At 40.8% G+C, this 20,092-nt stretch overlaps 1 protein-coding gene across 3 annotated transcripts in view; it reads right to left on the reverse strand.

Moving 5' to 3' along the window:
* kiaa0319 (KIAA0319 ortholog) overlaps nt 1–20,092 on the reverse strand; it is a 100,163-nt gene that overhangs the window by 24,678 nt on the left and 55,393 nt on the right. For 2 of the 3 annotated variants that reach the window (XM_034058904.3, XM_034058903.3), the window contains exons 16-17: nt 11,779–11,938; nt 10,337–10,473 (exon numbers count right to left, since the gene is read on the reverse strand). In XM_034058904.3, coding sequence (XP_033914795.3) covers nt 10,337–10,473; nt 11,779–11,938 — 297 coding nt within the window. The remainder of the gene's footprint in view (nt 1–10,336; nt 10,474–11,778; nt 11,939–20,092) is intronic. The other variant, XM_059013425.1, reaches the window with a different exon arrangement.

A 20,092-nucleotide genomic window follows, 5' to 3' on the forward strand; every position in this document is an offset into this window, starting at 1 on the left:
TCTTGCTCTTAATTGTATTAATACTTGTACTGTGATTCTTGAAATGTATTTTTGTTCACAACTGTAAGTAGCCCTGGATAAGAGGGGGACTGCTAATAAATAAATAATAATAATAATAATAATAAAACTACTCAAACATACTTCCATATTTTAAGACAGACATGTAGTGGACAAAAACTTGTATTAAAAATATATTTATTTTGCAATTGATGATTATTGGGATAATCTTACATCGATTTCAAAACTGCTGCATTCTTGATTCACACACACTGTCCTCCTAGCCCTGTTCCGCCCATTCTATAGCAAATGTTGTGATGGACGTTTGTTTTTTACTGCCATCAGTAGCTCCATCCACAGTAATGCAGCAGAGGGAACCCTATCAAATAAAGAGCGTTTGGTCTCATCTTCCGTTGGCCAAGGCACCTGCAGCCCATGGTAGCCATCTGATAAGGACGGTGAGCTCCTCTGACAAGGAGGAGCTTACCGTGGGAGCCAAGATATCAGTTTCCACGTCCTCAGAAGGGAAGATTAATTCTTCGGTGTCCATGTCCTCAGATACAGCAAGGGAAAAGGGACAGGGTGTCCTCCTGCGCTGATTCTAGGTCATACAATGGTGCCTGAACTGTGGGGATTGAGACAACGGAGGGCCTTGCAGACTCTTGACTGCACTGCAGGGGACGAATGGGGCGAGTCTGGATGAAGCACTGCTGTCCTCTTTACAAAAATGAGCACAAGACGGGCAACACTGCTCCCTCTGCATGCTCCCGGCCCAGGAAGTGGGTGTACCTGTTGTGCTTATCCTTTACTGTAATGTTTCTCTTGCAAGCAGCACAAGGGTGAAAAGGGTGAAGGCATGGTGCAAGGTTGTATAAACAGTTCAGCTGTGCAATGTATGCACACAAAAACAGACAGCTGACTGGTTCTGAGAACTGTACACAGAGTGCACACGAATGGAGCACTGGTAACCGTCTTGGTGCCGAACCACACCGAACCGAGTCACTGGTACTGATTCTGGTATGAACCAGATGATTGGTACCAACCACGGTACCAATAAATGCAACTCGTACCGGCCAGGTCAATGGTACCGGCTCTGGTACTGCGCAGGTCAATGTCACAGGGTCTGGTACCAGTTCTGGTACTGACTGGTACCGACTCTGGTACTGAGCGGTCACTGGTACCGACTCTGGTACCATAGGATTGCCCTGGTACTGACCTTGTTACCAAATGGGTCACTGGTACCCACCGCTGTACCGAAACGAGTCACTGGTACTGGCCCTGTACCGAACGGTATTACTGGTACCAACCTTGGTGCCGAGCAAGGTGCTTGGTACCAACTCTAGAACCAAACCAGGTCACTGGTACTGGCTCTGGTACCGAGTGGTACTGGCTGTGTACCACAAGAAGTGGCGTGCAGGTGAAGACCTGAAAGAGCCACTGCAACTGCTGGCATGCACTGTTAAACAGACAGGGGCTGCAGATCGCCTGCTAACTAGAAAAATCTAGAAATATCAACTGATCTTCGTGATTCTGACTGAAAAGTCAGAGCTCACTCCTTACTCAGGCAAGCTGGAAGAAAAACGGCACTGATCCCGGTGCAACAGCTGTTGATATCTCCTGTGGCGGAGTCAACACCTGACACAGACTGGGCTCTTAAAGGAGCAGCTTTGATATAACTGAGCAGGTCATATAAGAGAGACATCTTGCTCGGTTCCATTTGGTAATGGTTACATTTCGTACTTGAAAGGGAACGATGACTAATTCTCTGTTGAAGGAATGGAAAGTAAAAGATGTTTTTTTATACATCTGAAGTAAGTTTACTATTATGACATGTTTAATTTAATCTCCTGATATATATATATATATATATATATATATATATATATATATATATATATATATATATATATATATATATATATATATATATATTTGTGAACCGTCTGCACTCTCTGCGGTTTGTTGCCCCTTTAAAAAGCAGACCCAATACACAGGAATGGAGGTTTTAAAGCGCTATTACACTATTTTTTTAATAACAAAAATAAAAAACACCTAGCTCTAATGAGCACTAACTAAACACAACACAAGAACCTAACTATAAAACAGGACAGCTAAGCTGTTTACCTGTAACACAAAACAAAATAAACACTATATCAGGTTGCACACTACCTTTCTTTTTTTTGTCTTTATGATTGAACACACTCCCAACAGGACTCTTCACTCTTCAGCAGCCTGGCTGCTTTCTTTAAATACCCTGCACCTGGCTCTAATTTACAATGATAGCCAGGTGCAGGGGGATAATTACTAATACAACAATTAACAAATGTAATTAAACAATTAAAGACATTAAGGCTTTTCATCCGTGACCTTCTGGGAGGTGTAGTCTTTTGCTACCCAGGACTACTGGTGACCAAATAATAAACTCCAGTTATACACAGAGATGCGTAAAACACAGAGAACAGTAACAGGGATTGCAGCCCTAAACAATAAACATATTATCTCTCCCACAATATACAACCACGGTCACCAGCCCTGGGTGCGTGCTGTAGTGGTCATGGTGGGTGATACAGTTTAAAGAGTGACAAATAGTGCAGTGCTGTTCCGGGTTCAGTGCTGGCTCTTAGCAACAGCTCCAGAATGTGTTAGCTGTCTACAAGTAACAATTATAAACAAGACAAACAAACAAACACTCATGATACTCTTAATACACAGTGCATGGGTCCTTCCAGGTCTATTTCGAAACCAAAAGCGAAGGAAAAGATTTACAATTCTCCAGCCCCTTTCATGTGATTATGCATGACCCCTTGGTAAATGATTGCAGCTGATTCTATTGCCTGCAGCTGCTACCTCGTTTACCTTCCAGGTCAATACATTCCCGCACTGGAGTCTTGTCTTTTTCCAGGCTGACTGACTTCCCAACCCAGGGAACGAACTGTCAGGACAACCTGTCCAAAGCCTTTCCCTTTCGCTACTTAGTACCCTCACAGGTCGAGAGGAGGATTTACAACCAGAACTCATTATATTTCCGTCACATATCCCACCCTCCCCATCGTTTTAATCTTCGCCGTCTTCCACGGGCAGGATTGAGGGTAGGTGGGACGGCTTGCCATGGGCGATTGTAGCGCAGGCCGGTGACCGGGAGCGAGGAATGGCAGGCAGAGGTGTGTGGCTGTGGACCGGCGCAGCGACATCTGCAGCCTCAGGGTGAACACAGTGGGAGGAAGGGGGAGTACATGTGCCGTCTGACTCCCATGATGTGATGTCTGCAGCTTCAGGGGGAGCGGAGCAAGGGACCAGGCAGGCAACTGTGCCTGGCAGTGCTGCGACCTGGGAGCAAGGTCAAGTGGAGGGAGGTCCGGGCATTCCGGCAAAGTGTCCACGATGCCGGGACAAGGAACCGCACCGCAGGGGTGGTGTCTGGGGCTGTGATGGAGGTGGGTGTCTCACCTCCTCCCCCTTGCTTGCAGCGCGTGGCTCCAGAGACGGCCATAACTCCACTTCCTCTGGCTCCGGGAAGGACTCCTCCTCCCGTCCTTGATTCAGCACCAGCTCCTCTGGTGCAGGAGACTGTTGGGCTTCTCTCGCGGACTCCAGCTCCCACTTTTGGAGCAGCAGCTCCAGCTCTGTAGGCTTCCGGTCTGGCAGCCCTAACCACTCTCCACCACTTGTTCTGCTCTAACAGAGCAGCAGTGTTCTTGTTGATCCTGGTGATCAACTCTTCTATGTTTTCCATTCTCTCTTGGTCTTTAGGGGCGCCCACACACGCTGCCACCATATGTGAACCATCTGCACTCTCCGTGGTTCGTTGCCCCTTTAAAAAGCAAACCCGGTATTCCTGAGTGGCGCATCCAGTAAAAGGCGCTCCACGTGGAGTGCAGGATACACTCTACAGTCTGGATGTCGCAAGTTCGAGTCCAGGCTATTCCTTTGCCGACCGAGGACGGGAGCCTCCAGGGGGGGCGGCTCTCAATTGGCCAAGGACCGCCCGGGGGGAGGGAGGGTTAGGTCGGCCAGGGTGTCCTCGGTTCACTGCGCACCTGCAACCCCTATAGTCTGGCCGGGCGCCTGTGGGCTTGCCTGTAAGCTGCCCCGGAGCTGCGTTGTCCTCCGACGCTGTAGCTCTTGGGTGGCTGCATGGTGAGTCCCGCAGTGTGAAAAAAAAGCGGTCGACTGACGGCACACACTTCGGAGGACAGCGTGTGTTCATCTTCGCCGTCCCGAGTCAGCGCAGGGGTGGTAGTGGTGAGCTGAGCCTAAAAATAATTGACCATTTCCAAATTGGGGTGAAAATAATAAAAATAATTGGCAACGGCTAAAAATTAAAATAAATAAATAAATAAATAAATAAATAAACAAATTGAAAAACCCAGCAGCGTTGCAGTTCTTGACACACTCAAACCGGCACGCCTGGCACCTACTACCATACCCCGTTCAAAGGCACTTAAATCTTTTGTCTTGCCCATTTACCCTCTGAATGGCACACATACACAATCCATGTCTCAAATGTGTCAAGGCTTAAAAACCCTTCTTTAACCTGTCTCCCCTTCATCTACACTGATTGAAGTGGATTTAACAGGTTACATCAATAAGGGATCATAGCTTTCACCTGGATTCACCACGTCAGTCTATTTCATGGAAAGAGCATGTGTTCCAAATTTTTTGCACACTCAGTATATACAGTGCCTTGCATAAGTATTCACCCCCCTTAAACTTTTCCACATTTTGTAGTGTTACAACCTGGAATTAAAATGGATTTAATTGGGATTTTTACCATTTGATTTACACAACATACTTAACACTTTGAAGGTGCAAAATATTTTTTATTGTGACACAAAAGTTAATTAAAACAAAAAAAAGACATTTGTTGGTTGCATAAGTATTTACCCCCGAGTCAATACTTGGTAGAACCACCTTTGGCAGCAATTACAGCTGTGAGTCTTTTTGGGTAAGTCTCTACCAGCTTTGCACATCTGGATCCTGCAATGTTTGCCCATTCTTATTGGCAAAATTGCTCAAGCTCTGTCAAGTTGGAAGGGGACCGTTGGTGAACAGCAATTTTCAAGTCTTGCCACAGATTCTCAATCGGATTGAGGTCTGGGCTTTGACTGGGCCATTCTAAGACATTCGGGTTCTTGTTTTTAAACCATTCCAGTGTAGCTTTGGCTGTGTGTTTAGGGTCATTGTCCTGCTGGAAGGTGAACCTCCGCCCCAGTCCCAGGTCTCTTGCAGACTGAAACAGGTTTTCCTCTAGAATTTCCCTGTATTTGGCTCCATCCATCTTGCCCTCAATCCTGACCAGTTTCCCAGCCCCTGCCGATGAAAAGCATCCCCATTACATGATGCTGCCACCACCATGCTTCACCATGGGGATGGTGTTCTCAGGGTGATGAGCAGTGTTGGCTTTGCGCCACACATAGCGTTTTGTGCTAAGGCCAAAAAGTTCAATTTTGGTCTCATCAGACCAGAGAACCTTTTTCCACATGTTTGCTGTGTCTCCCATATACCTTTTGGCAAAATCCAAACGGGATTTGATATGTGGTTTTTTCAGCAATGGCTTTCTTCTCGCCACTCTTCCATAAAGCCCAGCTTTGTGGAGTGTCCGGGTTATAGTTGTCCCATGGACGGTTTCTCCCATCTCAGCTGTGGATCTCTCCAGCTCCTTCAGAGTTACCATTGGCCTCTTGGTTGCTTCTCTGACTAATGCCCTCCTTACCAGGTCAATGAGTTTTGGTGGACGACCTTCTCTAGGCAGAGTTGCGGTTGTGCCATATTCTTTCCATTTTTTAATAATGGATTTAACGGTGCTCTGGGGGATGTTCAAAGTTTGGGATATTTTTTTATAACCCAACCCTGATTGGAGCTTCTCCAGAACTTTATCCCGGACTTGTTTTGATAGCTCCTTGGTCTTCATGATGCTGTTTGTTTAGATATCCTCTCTAACAAACTCTGGGGCCTTCCAGAAACAGGTGTATTTGATCTGCGATCATGTGACACTTTAATTGCACACAGGTGGACTCCATTCAACTAATTATGTGACTTCTGAAGGCAATTGGTTGCACCAGAGCTTATTTAGGGGTGTCACAGCAAAGGGGGTAAATACTTATGCAATCAAGACTTTTCAGTTTTTTATTTGTAAATAATTTTGAAAAATATGTAGATTTTTTTACCCACTTCGACATTATGGATTATTTTGTGTAGATCAGTGACAAAAAATCCTAATTAAATCCATTTTTAATTCCAGGTTGTAACACTACCGGTCAAAAGTTTTAGAACACCCCCATTTTTCCAGTTTTTATAAAAATTTAAGCAGTTCAAGTCCAGTGAATAACCTGAAATGGCACAAAGGTATGCAGTAAACTGCCAGAGGTTAAAAAAAAAAAAGTTTAGGTTACCAAAAACTGAAAAATAATGTACATTTCAGAGTTATACAAAAAGGCCTTTTTCAGGGAACAAGTAATGGGTTAACAACTTACAGCTGTTCTGCAGCAATGGAAGTAAATTAAGCCTTGAAAGTTGGTGCTAACAATTCCTACAGGTGTCCCAACTTTTGTTGATTACTTACAAACCCTCTGTCTGTATAAAAGCAGTGTTGGAACAGACGGTGTTACTACACCCTCTTAAGCATTATTTGGACAGTATTGTACTGCAGGAAGTAGTATATTGCTCTCATAATGGCGAGAAAAAGGCAATTAACAAAGGAAGACAGACAGACCATTATAACCCTTAAAAGTGTAGGTCTTTCCTTTGAGAAATTGCAAAGAAAGCCAAGGTGTCAGTGAGTAGTTTCCTACACCATCAAAAGGCACTTGGAAACTGGAGAAAACTCTGACAGGAAGAGGTCTGGCAGACCCAAAGCAGCGCGTGAATCAGAAGACAAGTTTCTGAGAGTCAACAGCTTGTGTGATAGGCGGCTCACAGGACAACAGCTTCAAGCACAGCTTAACACTGGTCGAAGTAAGCAAGTCTCAGTTTCAACTGCAAGTTTGACAGGTCGAGTGGCAGTAAGAAAGCCATTGCTAAGATGGCAAAATAAGAGGCTTGCCTGGGCCATGAAGCACCGCCAGTGGACTACTAAAGACTGGAAGAAGGTCTTATGGACCGATGAATCAAAATTTGAAATCTTCGGTTCATCACGCAGGGTTTTTGTACGCCGTCGAGTAGACGAAAGGATGGTTCCTCGGTGTGTGACACCAACTGTCAAACATGGAGGAGGAAGTGTGATGGTCTGGGGCTCTTTTGCTGGATCCAGAGTCGGCGACTTGCACAGAGTGAGTGGCACCCTGAACCAAAACTGCTACCACAGCATTTTGCAGCGCCATGCAATACCCTCTGGTATACGCCTAGTTGGTCAGGGGTTCATCCTACAGCAAGATAATGACCCAAAACATACCTCCAGGCTATGTCAGAACTACCTTAGAAGAAAAGAACAAGACGGTAGGCTTCAAATCATGGAATGGCCAGCACAGTCTCCAGACTTAAACCCCATCGAGCTGGTTTGGGATGAACTGGACAGAAGGGTGAAAGCAAAGCAACCTACAAGTGCAACACATTTGTGGGAACTTCTGCAACAGTGTTGGGAAGAACTTTCCGAACAATATTTGATTTCCATTGTAGAAAGAATGCCACGAGTGTGTTCTGCTGTTATATCTGCAAAAGGTGGCTACTTTGATGAGTCAAAAATTTAGATTAAATTTTGTTAAACAAAACAATTCCATGATTTCTTTTTTATCTCCAATTGTTTATTTGTTTTATGCTTTAATTTCAGAGTACATTGAGACATTAAACTGCGTAAATTTCAATAAAAACTGGAAAAATGGAGGTGTTCTAAAACTTTTGACCGGTAGTGTGTGTGTATATATATATATATATATATATATATATATATATATATATATATATATATATACACATATATACACACGTGCTCAAATTTGTTGGTATCCTTACAGCTCATTGAAATAATGCTTCATTCCTCCTGAAGAGTGATGAAATTAAAAGCTATTTTATCATGTATACTTGGATGCCTTTGGTATGTCATAGAATAAAGCAAAGCTGTGAAAAGAGATGAATTATTGCTTATTCTACAAAGATATTCTAAAATGGCCTGGACACATTTGTTGGTACCCCTTAGAAAAGATAATAAATAATTGGATTATAGTGATATTACAAACCAATTAGTTTCTTTAATTAGTATCACACATGTCTCCAATCTTGTAATCAGTCATTCAGCCTATTTAAATGGAGAAAAGTAGTCACTGTGCTGTTTGGTATCATTGTGTGCACCACACTGAACATGGACCAGAGAAAGCAAAGGAGAGAGTTGTCTGAGGAGATCAGAAAGAAAATAATAGACGAGCATGGTAAAGGTAAAGGCTACAAGACCATCTCCAAGCAGCTTGATGTTCCTGTGACAACAGTTGCAAATATTATTAAGAAGTTTAAGGTCCATTGAACTGTAGCCAACCTCCCTGGGCGCGGCCGCAAGAGGAAAATCGACCCCAGATTGAACAGAAGGATAGTGCGAATGGTAGAAAAGAACCAAGGATAACTGCCAAAGAGATACAAGCTTTACTCCAAGGTGAAGGTACGTCAGTTTCTGATTGCACCATCCGTCGCTTTTTGAGCAAAAGTGGGCTCCATAGAAGAAGACCCAGGAGGACTCCACTTTTGACAGAAAAACATAAAAAAGCTAGACTGGAATTTGCTAAAATGCATATTGACAAGCCACAATCCTTCTGGGAGAATGTCCTTTGGACAGATGAGTCAAAACTGGAGCTTTTTGGCAAGTCACATCAGCTCTATGTTCACAGACGAAAAAATGAAGCTTTCAAAGAAAAGAACACCATACCTACAGTGAAACATGGAGGAGGCTCGGTTATGTTTTGGGGCTGCTTTGCTGTGCCTGGCACAGGGTGCCTTGAATCTGTGCAGGGCACAATGAAATCTCAAGACTATCAAGGCATTCTGGAGCAAAACGTACTGCCCAGTGTCAGAACGCTCTGTCTCAGTCGCAGGTCATGGGTCCTCCAACAGGATAATCACCCAAAACACACAGCTAAAAGCACCCAAGAATGGATAAGAACAAAACATTGGACTATTCTGAAGTGGCCTTCTATGAGTCCTGATCTGAATCCTATCGAACATCTATGGAAAGAGCTGAAACTTGCAGTCTGGAGAAGGCACCCATCAAACCTGAGACAGCTGGATCAGTTTGCTCAGGAAGAGTGGGCCAAACTACCTGTTAACAGGTGCAGAAGTCTCATTGAGAGCTACAGAAAACGTTTGATTGCAGTGATTGCCTCTAAAGGTTGTGCAACAAAATATTAGGTTAGCGGTCCCATCATTTTTGTCCATGCCATTTTCATTTGTTTTCTTATTTACAATATTATGTTGAATAAAAAATCAAAAGCAAAGTCTGATTTCTATTAAGTATGGAATAAACAATGGTGGATGCCAATTACTTTTGTCAGTTTCAAGTTATTTCAGAGAAAATTGTGCATTCTTCGTTTTTTGTGGAGGGGTACCAACAAATTTGAGCATGTCTGTGTATATATATATATATATATATATATATATATATATATATATATATATATATATATATATAAGGATGGAAATAGGGGACGGGGACTTTGAACTGAGTATCTTTTGAACATCATTAAGAGTATCTCGTCAATGCGGTCAGGCAATTAAAAAGGCAAACAGAATGTTAGGCTATGTTGCAAAAAGCGTGGAATATAAGTCTAGGGAGGTTATGATAAGATTATATAATGCCCTAGTTAGACCCCACCTAGAATACTGTGTGCAGTTTTGGTCACTACAAAAAATACATCATTGCACTCGAGAAGGTACAAAGAATGGCAACTAGGCTGATCCCAGGACAAAGACATGAGCTATGAGGACAGGTTACAATAATTAAATCTCTTAGACTAGAAAAAAGGAGGGAAAGAGGGGACTTGATTGAAGTCTTTAAAATCATAAATGGCATAGATAAAGTTAACGAAGACACTACTTTAAATTTAGCACAGAGAGGAGAACAAGAGGGCATAAGTGGAAGCTGAGTAAAAGTACGTTTTGAACAGAAGGTAGGAAGCACTTTTTTACACAGAGAGTTACACATGTTTGGAATAACCTACCAGGTGAAGTTGTAGGATCTAAAACTGGGAACATTTAAAAAAGGACTAGATTATGTGCTTTTAAATTAGTTCCCCCCCCAAGTAGGGGAAATGGTGTGGTAACAAAGGATGGGCTCAATGGCCTTTTCTCGTTCTCAAACGTTTCTTATGTTCTTATGTTTCCTGGGAACACTTAAAGCAAGATGTCACAATACATTACTTACGGACAGTGTCAACCCTCAGGACTCTGCACATAAGAAAGTCTGCCTTCTCCTTCATGAGCTGTCCCCGGAGCGTGTGTGCCAGCTCCATGCCCTTTAACACCTGCTGTCCACTCAGCACGTAGAAAGTCATGACTGTACTGCAGCAACACAGGAAAGAAGCACAACACTCAGAACAATACAGTGCTCCTCCTTTATAGTGCTATAATCGGAAGCCATGTTTATGTGACTGTGCTATGTGTGTTATACCTTAGAACGAGAATGAAGGTGGTAATGGAAGGGCATTATGTGGTAAATGGGAGCCACAGCCATACCGTCTTCTTCCGTGGTACAAAGGGTTGCCTTATCTATGTTTAAGTGACCGGTGCACAAGATGTTGCAGTGCAAGAGGAAGCAGAGCCAGGAATTGCTTTTCTGCCAAGTTGGCAATAGTTTTATTTGTCAGGAACTTAAAGAACAGTTAAGAACTGAAACTGAACTTTTTACAGTAAGCTTGGATCCAAAACAATAACAAAATAAACAAAAACAACAAATCAAAACCTCACTTTTAACAAATACTTGCAAAATAGAACAGAAATGTCCACAAGCTAGCAACTGCTATAAGTAACACTAATTACCCCAGTCCCACACTACTTTTTTTTTTCAAGTGAGGTCTAGTACCATATGTAAATACACACACACCACCTGGCCCCTCCCCCAGAATATACCTTTACTTATCAATTCCTAGAAGAGATTACAACAATAAGTTAACATCATTAAAACAACGGGCTATTTACTTCAACAATGTATAAATATACATTTAATTTAAGTACTATTGTGGCATTACAATTAACATATTTACCACTTCTACTTCCCCCTTACATAAAGCAACATTAGGCACCTAATACTTTTTAAAACCAAACGCTAAACAAATATTATTTGCCTATACCCATTTAACAAATAACTATTTACTTTGTTTTTTATTTTACTTTAACCAGAGATGCTACGTATTTACTGAGTGTGTGCACAACAAATGCGTCTCCCTCTGCATTAACTGGGAACAATACTCTCATCACATTATTAATTCTTTTTTTCTCTTTTATTTTATTAGGTACCCATCTCTCACGCCACACAGACCCCGGACCCCAACCAACACCCCGGTAAGCATTTTGTATTACGTTTCAATATTAGTTTGTTTACATTACAGATTAACGTCCATTGCTGTAATTTAGTAAGGGAGGGATTTCACTGTTACACTATGTTTCAAATCATGTTCTGACCGCATCTTTTATTAAAGGGGAACAATCGCCTTTTAAAAAATAGTACCACAGTTAACTATAGACTGGAGTAATCATACCCGTAGTTTTTTACAAACTGCAATTAATGTATTAAAAAATGCAATCTATAATAGACTTGTTTAACAAAGAGATATCACATGTTTTTTAAAACTTCTATCGTCTTTGTACCTTAAATCGGAATGTGCTTGTATTTTTTGCACTTTGATGTCTGAATCCAAGACGTTGAGCAGCACCGCCAGCTGCCTCACCAGAGTGTCTTTCTGCTGTTCAGTCAGCTGGCTGGCCCCAACTTGAAGTTCCATCTCCACCAGATCCTTCTTCCGAGGGTCTGCAGGACACAGCAGATGAAGACAGTTAGTATGATGCCTTCTCCACATCTACAATACAGATTTCTCACTGATAACGGTCTAAAAGCCAAGGGGACACTAGTCAACATGTTGCTAGAAAATGTAGAATGAAAGCTGTTGCTTCTACATTGTTGCTTCAAATTTCAGGGGACACTATTCTACAGTTTGTAGAAATTGTATATAGAATGTTGATGGACAGCACTGAGAAGACAATACATAGATGATATTTCCTATCAAAGTTTATTGGTGTTTTTTAGTGTCCAAATAACTGACCAGCTTTTTTTTTTCCAATATAATAATCTTTATTCTTAAATATGTACTGTACATATAGGATTGTATAAGTAATATTTACCATTACCTCATCATTTTCATTTTGAATGTGTTATTTTTGGCTTGAAAGTTTTGCTTGAATGTTTTTCATTTTTTTGTGTAAATAAAACAACAGGTTACGGATGTAACCCTGGTTCCCTGAAAGAGAAGATGACCGGCAATTATACTTTTGGGATATGCCTGCTTGTCACGTATTCGCTGAGCATTTTATATCAAAGCTGCCGATAGGCCCCTCCACAGAGTGACATCCTCGGTCCCGCCTCACCGAGTTAATAAATAGTCACTGCGCAGAGACGTCAGTCTCTTTTGAATTGAACCCGCGAATGTGAGTGATGCAACCCCATAAGGTTGGCGGTCACCTTCTCTTTCAGGGAACCAGGGTTACATCCATAACCGTTCCCTTTCAATTAGGGAGGAAAGCAGGGTTCGTGCACAACGATACTGTTTCCATCGTCCTAAACACGCATATAGGAACTGTGCATGGACAATGCCTGTAGCTCACTTAGCGGAGGTGATAGCTAACAGAAAGGCTGTCTTCATAGAGAGATATTTCAACTCTATGGTATCTATGGGCTCAAACAGGGCCGTAGTGAGAGCCTCCAGTACCATGTCTAGACTCTATTTGGGGAAAACAGGCTGCCAGTATATGAGTGCCCGGGGATCGATGGGAACATGGCAAGCAGATATGGCTGCTAGGTACACTTTCAACATAGAGGGGGTTTACCCGCCTCTAGTAGATCTTGCAGAAACTGTAAAATAACTGCTATAGGGCAATATACGGGATCATGGCCTCCCGCCATGCACCAGTTTTTTTTATTATATTATTTTGAACAGAATTGTTAATTATGCCAGGTGAGGATTTTTTCTTCTACAAATCAGATATCGGTAACTGTGTAACAATATTTGCAAGTTGCGTCTGATGAACTGCAATGTTCAAACGGCTTTAAACAAAAAGTATAAATTACTATGAAGTTGTATCAAACGAAAGCCTTTACTTGAGACAAAATGTCGACTGAAAACACAACTTAGGAACTTAAACGTAACATACCGTTACACTGTTAACATACCATTACACCATTAACATACCGTTACAAAGTTACACCGTTAACATACCGTTACACAGTTAACATTCCGTTAACATACCGTTACACCGTTAACATTCCGTTAACATACCGTTACACTGTTAACATACCGTTACACAGTTACACCGTTAACATACCGTTAACATACCGTTACACTGTTAACATACCGCTACACAGTTAACATTCCGTTAACATACCGTTACACCGTTAACATTCCGTTAACATACCGTTACACTGTTAACATACCGTTACACTGTTACACCGTTAACATACCGTTACACAGTTACACCGTTAACATTCCGTTAACATACCGTTACACCGTTAACATACCGTTACACCGTTAACATTCCGTTAACATACTGTTACACTGTTAACATACCGTTACACAGTTACACCGTTAACATACCGTTACACAGTTAACATTCCGTTAACATACCGTTACACTGTTAACATACCGTTACACAGTTACACCGTTAACATACCGTTACACAGTTACACCGTTAACATTCCGTTAACATACCGTTACACCGTTAACATACCGTTACACAGTTAACATTCCATTAACATACCGTTACATCGTTAACATACCGTTACACGGTTACACCGTTAACATACCATTACACAGTTAACATTCCGTTAACATACCGTTACACAGTTACACCGTTAACATTCCGTTAACATACCATTACACCGTTAACATACCGTTACACTGTTAACATACTGTTACACCATTAACATACCGTTAACATATTGTTATTATTATTATTATTATTATTATTATTATTATTATTTGTTTATTTAGCAGACGCCTTTATCCAAGGCGACTTACAGAGACTAGGGTGTGTGAACTATGCATCAGCTGCAGAGTCACTTACAACTACGTCTCACCTGAAAGACGAAGCACAAGGAGGTTAAGTGACTTGCTCAGGATCACACAATGAGTCAGTGACTGAGGTGGGATTTGAACCGGGGACCTCCTGGTTACAAGCCCCTTTCTTTAACCACTGGACCACACAGCCTTAACATACCGTTACACCGTTAACATACTGTTACACTGTTAACATACCGTTACACAGTTACACCGTTAACATACCGTTACACAGTTAACATTCCGTTAACATACCGTTACACTGTTAACATACCGTTACACAGTTACACCGTTAACATACCGTTACACAGTTACACCGTTAACATTCCGTTAACATACCGTTACACCGTTAACATACCGTTACACGGTTACACCGTTAACATACCATTACACAGTTAACATTCCGTTAACATACCGTTACACAGTTACACCGTTAACATTCCGTTAACATACCGTTACACTGTTAACATACTGTTACACCATTAACATACCGTTAAACCGTTAACATATTGTTATTATTATTATTATTATTATTATTATTATTATTATTATTTGTTTATTTAGCAGACGCCTTTATCCAAGGCGACTTACAGAGACTAGGGTGTGTGAACTATGCATCAGCTGCAGAGTCACTTACAACTACGTCTCACCTGAAAGACGAAGCACAAGGAGGTTAAGTGACTTGCTCAGGATCACACAATGAGTCAGTGACTGAGGTGGGATTTGAACCGGGGACCTCCTGGTTACAAGCCCCTTTCTTTAACCACTGGACCACACAGCCTTAACATACCGTTACACCGTTAACATACTGTTACACTGTTAACATTCCGTTAACATACCGTTACACTGTTAACATACCGTTACACAGTTACACCGTTAACATACCGTTACACAGTTACACCGTTAACATTCCGTTAACATACCGTTACACCGTTAACATACCGTTACACAGTTAACATTCCATTAACATACCGTTACACCGTTAACATACCGTTACACGGTTACACCGTTAACATACCATTACACAGTTAACATTCCGTTAACATACCGTTACACAGTTACACCGTTAACATTCCGTTAACATACCATTACACCGTTAACATACCGTTACACTGTTAACATACTGTTACACCATTAACATACCGTTAAACCGTTAACATATTGTTATTATTATTATTATTATTATTATTATTATTATTATTATTATTTGTTTATTTAGCAGACGCCTTTATCCAAGGCGACTTACAGAGACTAGGGTGTGTGAACTATGCATCAGCTGCAGAGTCACTTACAACTACGTCTCACCTGAAAGACGAAGCACAAGGAGGTTAAGTGACTTGCTCAGGATCACACAATGAGTCAGTGAGTGAGGTGGGATTTGAACCGGGGACCTCCTGGTTACAAGCCCCTTTCTTTAACCACTGGACCACACAGCCTTAACATACCGTTACACCGTTAACATACTGTTACACCGCTACCATACTGTTACACCGCTAACATACCGTTACACCGTTAACATACCGTTACACCGTTAACATACCGTTACACCGTTAACATACAGTTACATCGCTAACATACCGTTACATCGTTAACATACCGTTACACCGTTAACATACCGTTACATACCGAACAAGAGGTGGGAATACTGGAGATGCAGTACTGAGTGTCCTGTTGATATGCAGTGCCTTTTAAACCTGTTTTACTGTGAAAAAAATACTTTTAAACAGCACGTCTAAAATAAACTGCACATGTGAAAATAAATTGGACCTGACGCGCCTGAGACGCGCTGAATAAATGGACCGCAAAGAGTTAAAATGGTTCAAATAGTAAACGTTTTGTTTTTTTTTCCAAGGAATATAATATTCATAATTTTGTCGACTTTAATGCTAATCCACTACATCTCGTGGCATTAACTGACAAATTGGTCGTTAACTACCAGGAATTGACCGATTAACACTTATTTACTTGCCTATACCACCTGTAAAAGAGAAAAAAATAACATAATTGTTAAGTTGGATTGATTGTTCTGTAAAACAGTTTTTGGTACTCGTTCATTTATATCCTGACCACAGCTTATGCAATCTTAAACTGATGACCGCTCTGCAAGTGCTCAAGACTTAAAACAAAGCTTCTTGCTTATTTAACATTCACTCTTATTGATCAATTCTGTTGTTACTCTTCTGTGATATATAATGTAATAATCAAATGTAGAAAGTAGGGAATGATTTTGTTTTATATATATATGCATATGTAGTGAATTTATTTAAATATAAATTAGTCTCTAGTCACCCACTCGTCAAAATGTGATAAATGAGATATACCTTATTTAAGTTTGGGATCATGTAGAACTCGGATTCCCTTGACAATAATAATCGACATTCACACAACATGTCAGAAAGATAAAACAATATTTTATTTAAGAATAAAAAGGATGGGAGCTCCTGAGTGGCACATCCAGTAAAGGCACTCTCCGTGGAGTGCAGGATGCGCCCTATAGCCTGGAGATTGCCGGTTTGAATCCAGGCTATGTCATTGCCGACTGTGACCGGGAGTTCCCTGGGGGCGGCGCACAACTGGCCGAGGAATTAAGTTGTCAGAGCAATCCACGGTTCATCGCGTACCAGCGACTCCTGTGGCTGATAGGGCGCCTGCGGGTCTGATGTGGAGCCATTCAGATCTGTTCTGTCCTCCGGCACTACAGGTACTTTACAACACGATATGATACAAGCTTGAAATGAGTAGCTTACAACGGACAAAAATGGGAAATAAATGACAGTAATAAAAAGTTAAACAAAATTTAAAGAAAAAACGAAACTTAGATAAAAACATTGATAATAATAATAATAATAATAATAATAATAATAATAATAATAATAATAATAACAACAACAACAAGAAGAATGTTTTTTCTGTATTCCATTGCTAGCAAGACAGGGAATACTGACACTGTACTAAAGGCTTCAGAAAAGGCAGCAGAAACGCCGCCTGGCCAATGGTAGTTGAGACAGAGGTGATTCTGGCCAATGGGAGTGTAGAAGAGGCGGAGACAGCCTGCCTTGTTTGTTGTGGCCAGAGAGGAATCAGGAAGCGAGCAGTGTCTGTAGAAACTCCCTGCTATGACTGTCATTTTACTAAAGTTACAAGTTTTTGTATTCAAATGCTATATATTTTTTGTCTCCTTTTGTGAGAAAACATTTCATTTCATATAAATAGATCGCTATATGTTTTTCTTTTTCATTTTACCAGTTTTAATGTATTGCTCTCCTTTTAATGCATCCTAATCACAATCCAGTGTAAATGATTTGTTAATATATATACGAGGAAAGTCATTTGTGAGGCAGGTCAGGCTGTAAGAATTTTTTGCAGCAAGAACGTTTCATGTTTCCTATAAAGCTGTTTATTATAGATGACAAAACTGCTTTTCTTACAAGTTTTATTTTATATTTGCTCACCTTTCAGTGCGCCCTAATAATGGTTTTCATTTGGTTGAATGATCCTTAAACTTTGATTTGGTTGAATATGTTACATTCTTTAAAGAAATGTGTTAATCATGACGAAAATAACTTATTTAATGCTAATTTTATCATTAATTTTAATCTAATAATTACAATTATTTCTAACCACATTTAAAAACACCACAGTATAGAATAGTATATTAAACAAAATAATATATTCAACCTTAACTTCAAAGATACAAATACTTAGTGATAAAATGTATGGTATAACAACAACAACAACAACAACAACAACAACACATTGAGTTAAAGTTAAGTATGATTCAAGCAAAAACGCTGATGTATTTTTTTTTTTTTTTAATATTGAAATTCTTATTGATTAGACATCACAACTTAATGCTGAAAAACTTCATATTTAGATTTTTCTAAAGAAACACATGACCAAAGTTTGCACTTTAATAGTTATCAAACACATTGCTTAGTATTTTTTTCCTTTCTCAGAAATGTGGGAAGAAGATTTGGTTAATTCAGCTAAAATGGATATCCCAAGAACTCTATTTGACATACTGCTTTGTATTTAAATTCAAACTAGTGGTTTACTGCTTTGTGGGAAATAAATATAACTTATTTTGAACTGAATTATTTTCAAGTCCGTCAAGTAGAGATGAGTTTTTCATTAGTATCGCGATACGTATCATATCGTGGCTTGTGTATCATGATACGTATCGTATCGTGACCTTGGAGTATTGTCTCATCCCTAGTGAATAATATTCAGTTCATTGATTTCTTAGTTAAATGATTACAACAAACACAACATTATTAGCATACATGGTTAATATACTAATATTAATTATGGCTGATCACACAAAGTGTCTACTTTGCATTAGTATTTTCAATACTCGTTTCTCGTTGATCATGTTTCATATCAAATGCACGAGAATTAATTCAACCTCCCATTCAGAATGGAATCCAACATTTCAATAAATAATTTATGAAAATAGTTTTACCGTGTTAATTTAGTTTTGACGTGATCTACCAAACTAAACAATATGTTATTAATCTCAATTGATTACTGTGATAGAGATCGAATGATTCTTGGTGTTAGATCTCCCCTCCGACCTGTGACAGCGCTGTGTAAAGGGAACAGAGTACCTTGGACTAGTTGGCCCGACAATTTATTCCTATGGTTCAGTGGAAGTCGGCCATCTAGAAAGGGGGCAGAGCTACGGTACACAAATTCAATGACCCAGAAGGTTAACAGCGTGGCATCTGCGAATTGTAGGAGCGGCTGTGCTAGTTAACCAAGGGTCAATGGTTACGCTGAAAACTAAAATGACAACGGCTAACACGATCCGGTGCTGTCGCCCACAGCCAGCACTAAAACCCGGACAACATTTCACCACTTGTTCACCAGTAATAGCATGTATTGTCTTGTAATTCACCACATACACTAAGAGCACTCACTTTGGACTTATGAATGTTTGTGTGTCGATTTGTGTGTTTAGTACTGTTATTATTATTTACGGGACTGCAAACCCTGCTTTCATTATCATTCAAACTCTGTGTTATTTTCTGCTTGGTCAACAGACCCTTGGATTACAAAATAAAAACAAACCATTTCACCCGTACTTTGTTGACAGTTCAAGCAAATTTCCTTTGTCTTGTCAAAGTTAATTTACGGTTCCCCGGGGGGGGGGGGGGGGGGGGGGGTTCGTCAAAGTCTGCCAGAATGCGCATGAGATGCGAAAGGATAGAGTGTGGCCGGGGGTACCCTCTGACTCATGTGGTGAGAACCTCCCTTTAACTAAGGTAGAGGAAGCATAGCTTAACCTAAGGTTGAGGAAGCGAGACTCACTTATCCCCAAAGGATGGACCCCTGGCTCCCCAAAGAACCTCACCGTGAGACAAACAACAGAACCCGTGCCAATGCATAACATAAATGCAAGGAAGAAAGGGACATACAAGACAAACAAGGAGAGAGGTTTAGAAAGGGTTAGTGTGGGATTTATGTGTTTACCTGCCGCTCAGTGTAGAGGAAAAAAACCCTTTGATTAGCAGGGGAAAACCTCTGGCAATCAGGTAGCCCCCACTCCGGGCATGCTAGCTATATATGTATCGACTGCTGAGGAAGTACAGCTCCCCATATTTTTAATTAGGTGGAGATTAATGTTGGCCTGTTCTGGAGACGAGGGTAGTTAAAAGGGATGAGAACCAGTGTCGAGACATGATTGTGCGGAACAGCGGATCTGACGGGAGAAAGGGCTTCTTTAGGGAAATGTACTTTGTCATGGAAGAGTAGGGGCATACTGGAGAGTCAATTTTTGGTAGTTGTGTAAAGTGTCTGTGATGAAATCGGTCAGTTTTGGAGGTGCAGAGCCAGATGCAGGAAACAGGAAAAGG

This window comes from Acipenser ruthenus, chromosome 3, assembly GCF_902713425.1.
Source record: "Acipenser ruthenus chromosome 3, fAciRut3.2 maternal haplotype, whole genome shotgun sequence".
In the NCBI taxonomy this organism is placed as follows: Eukaryota; Metazoa; Chordata; class Actinopteri; order Acipenseriformes; family Acipenseridae; genus Acipenser; species Acipenser ruthenus.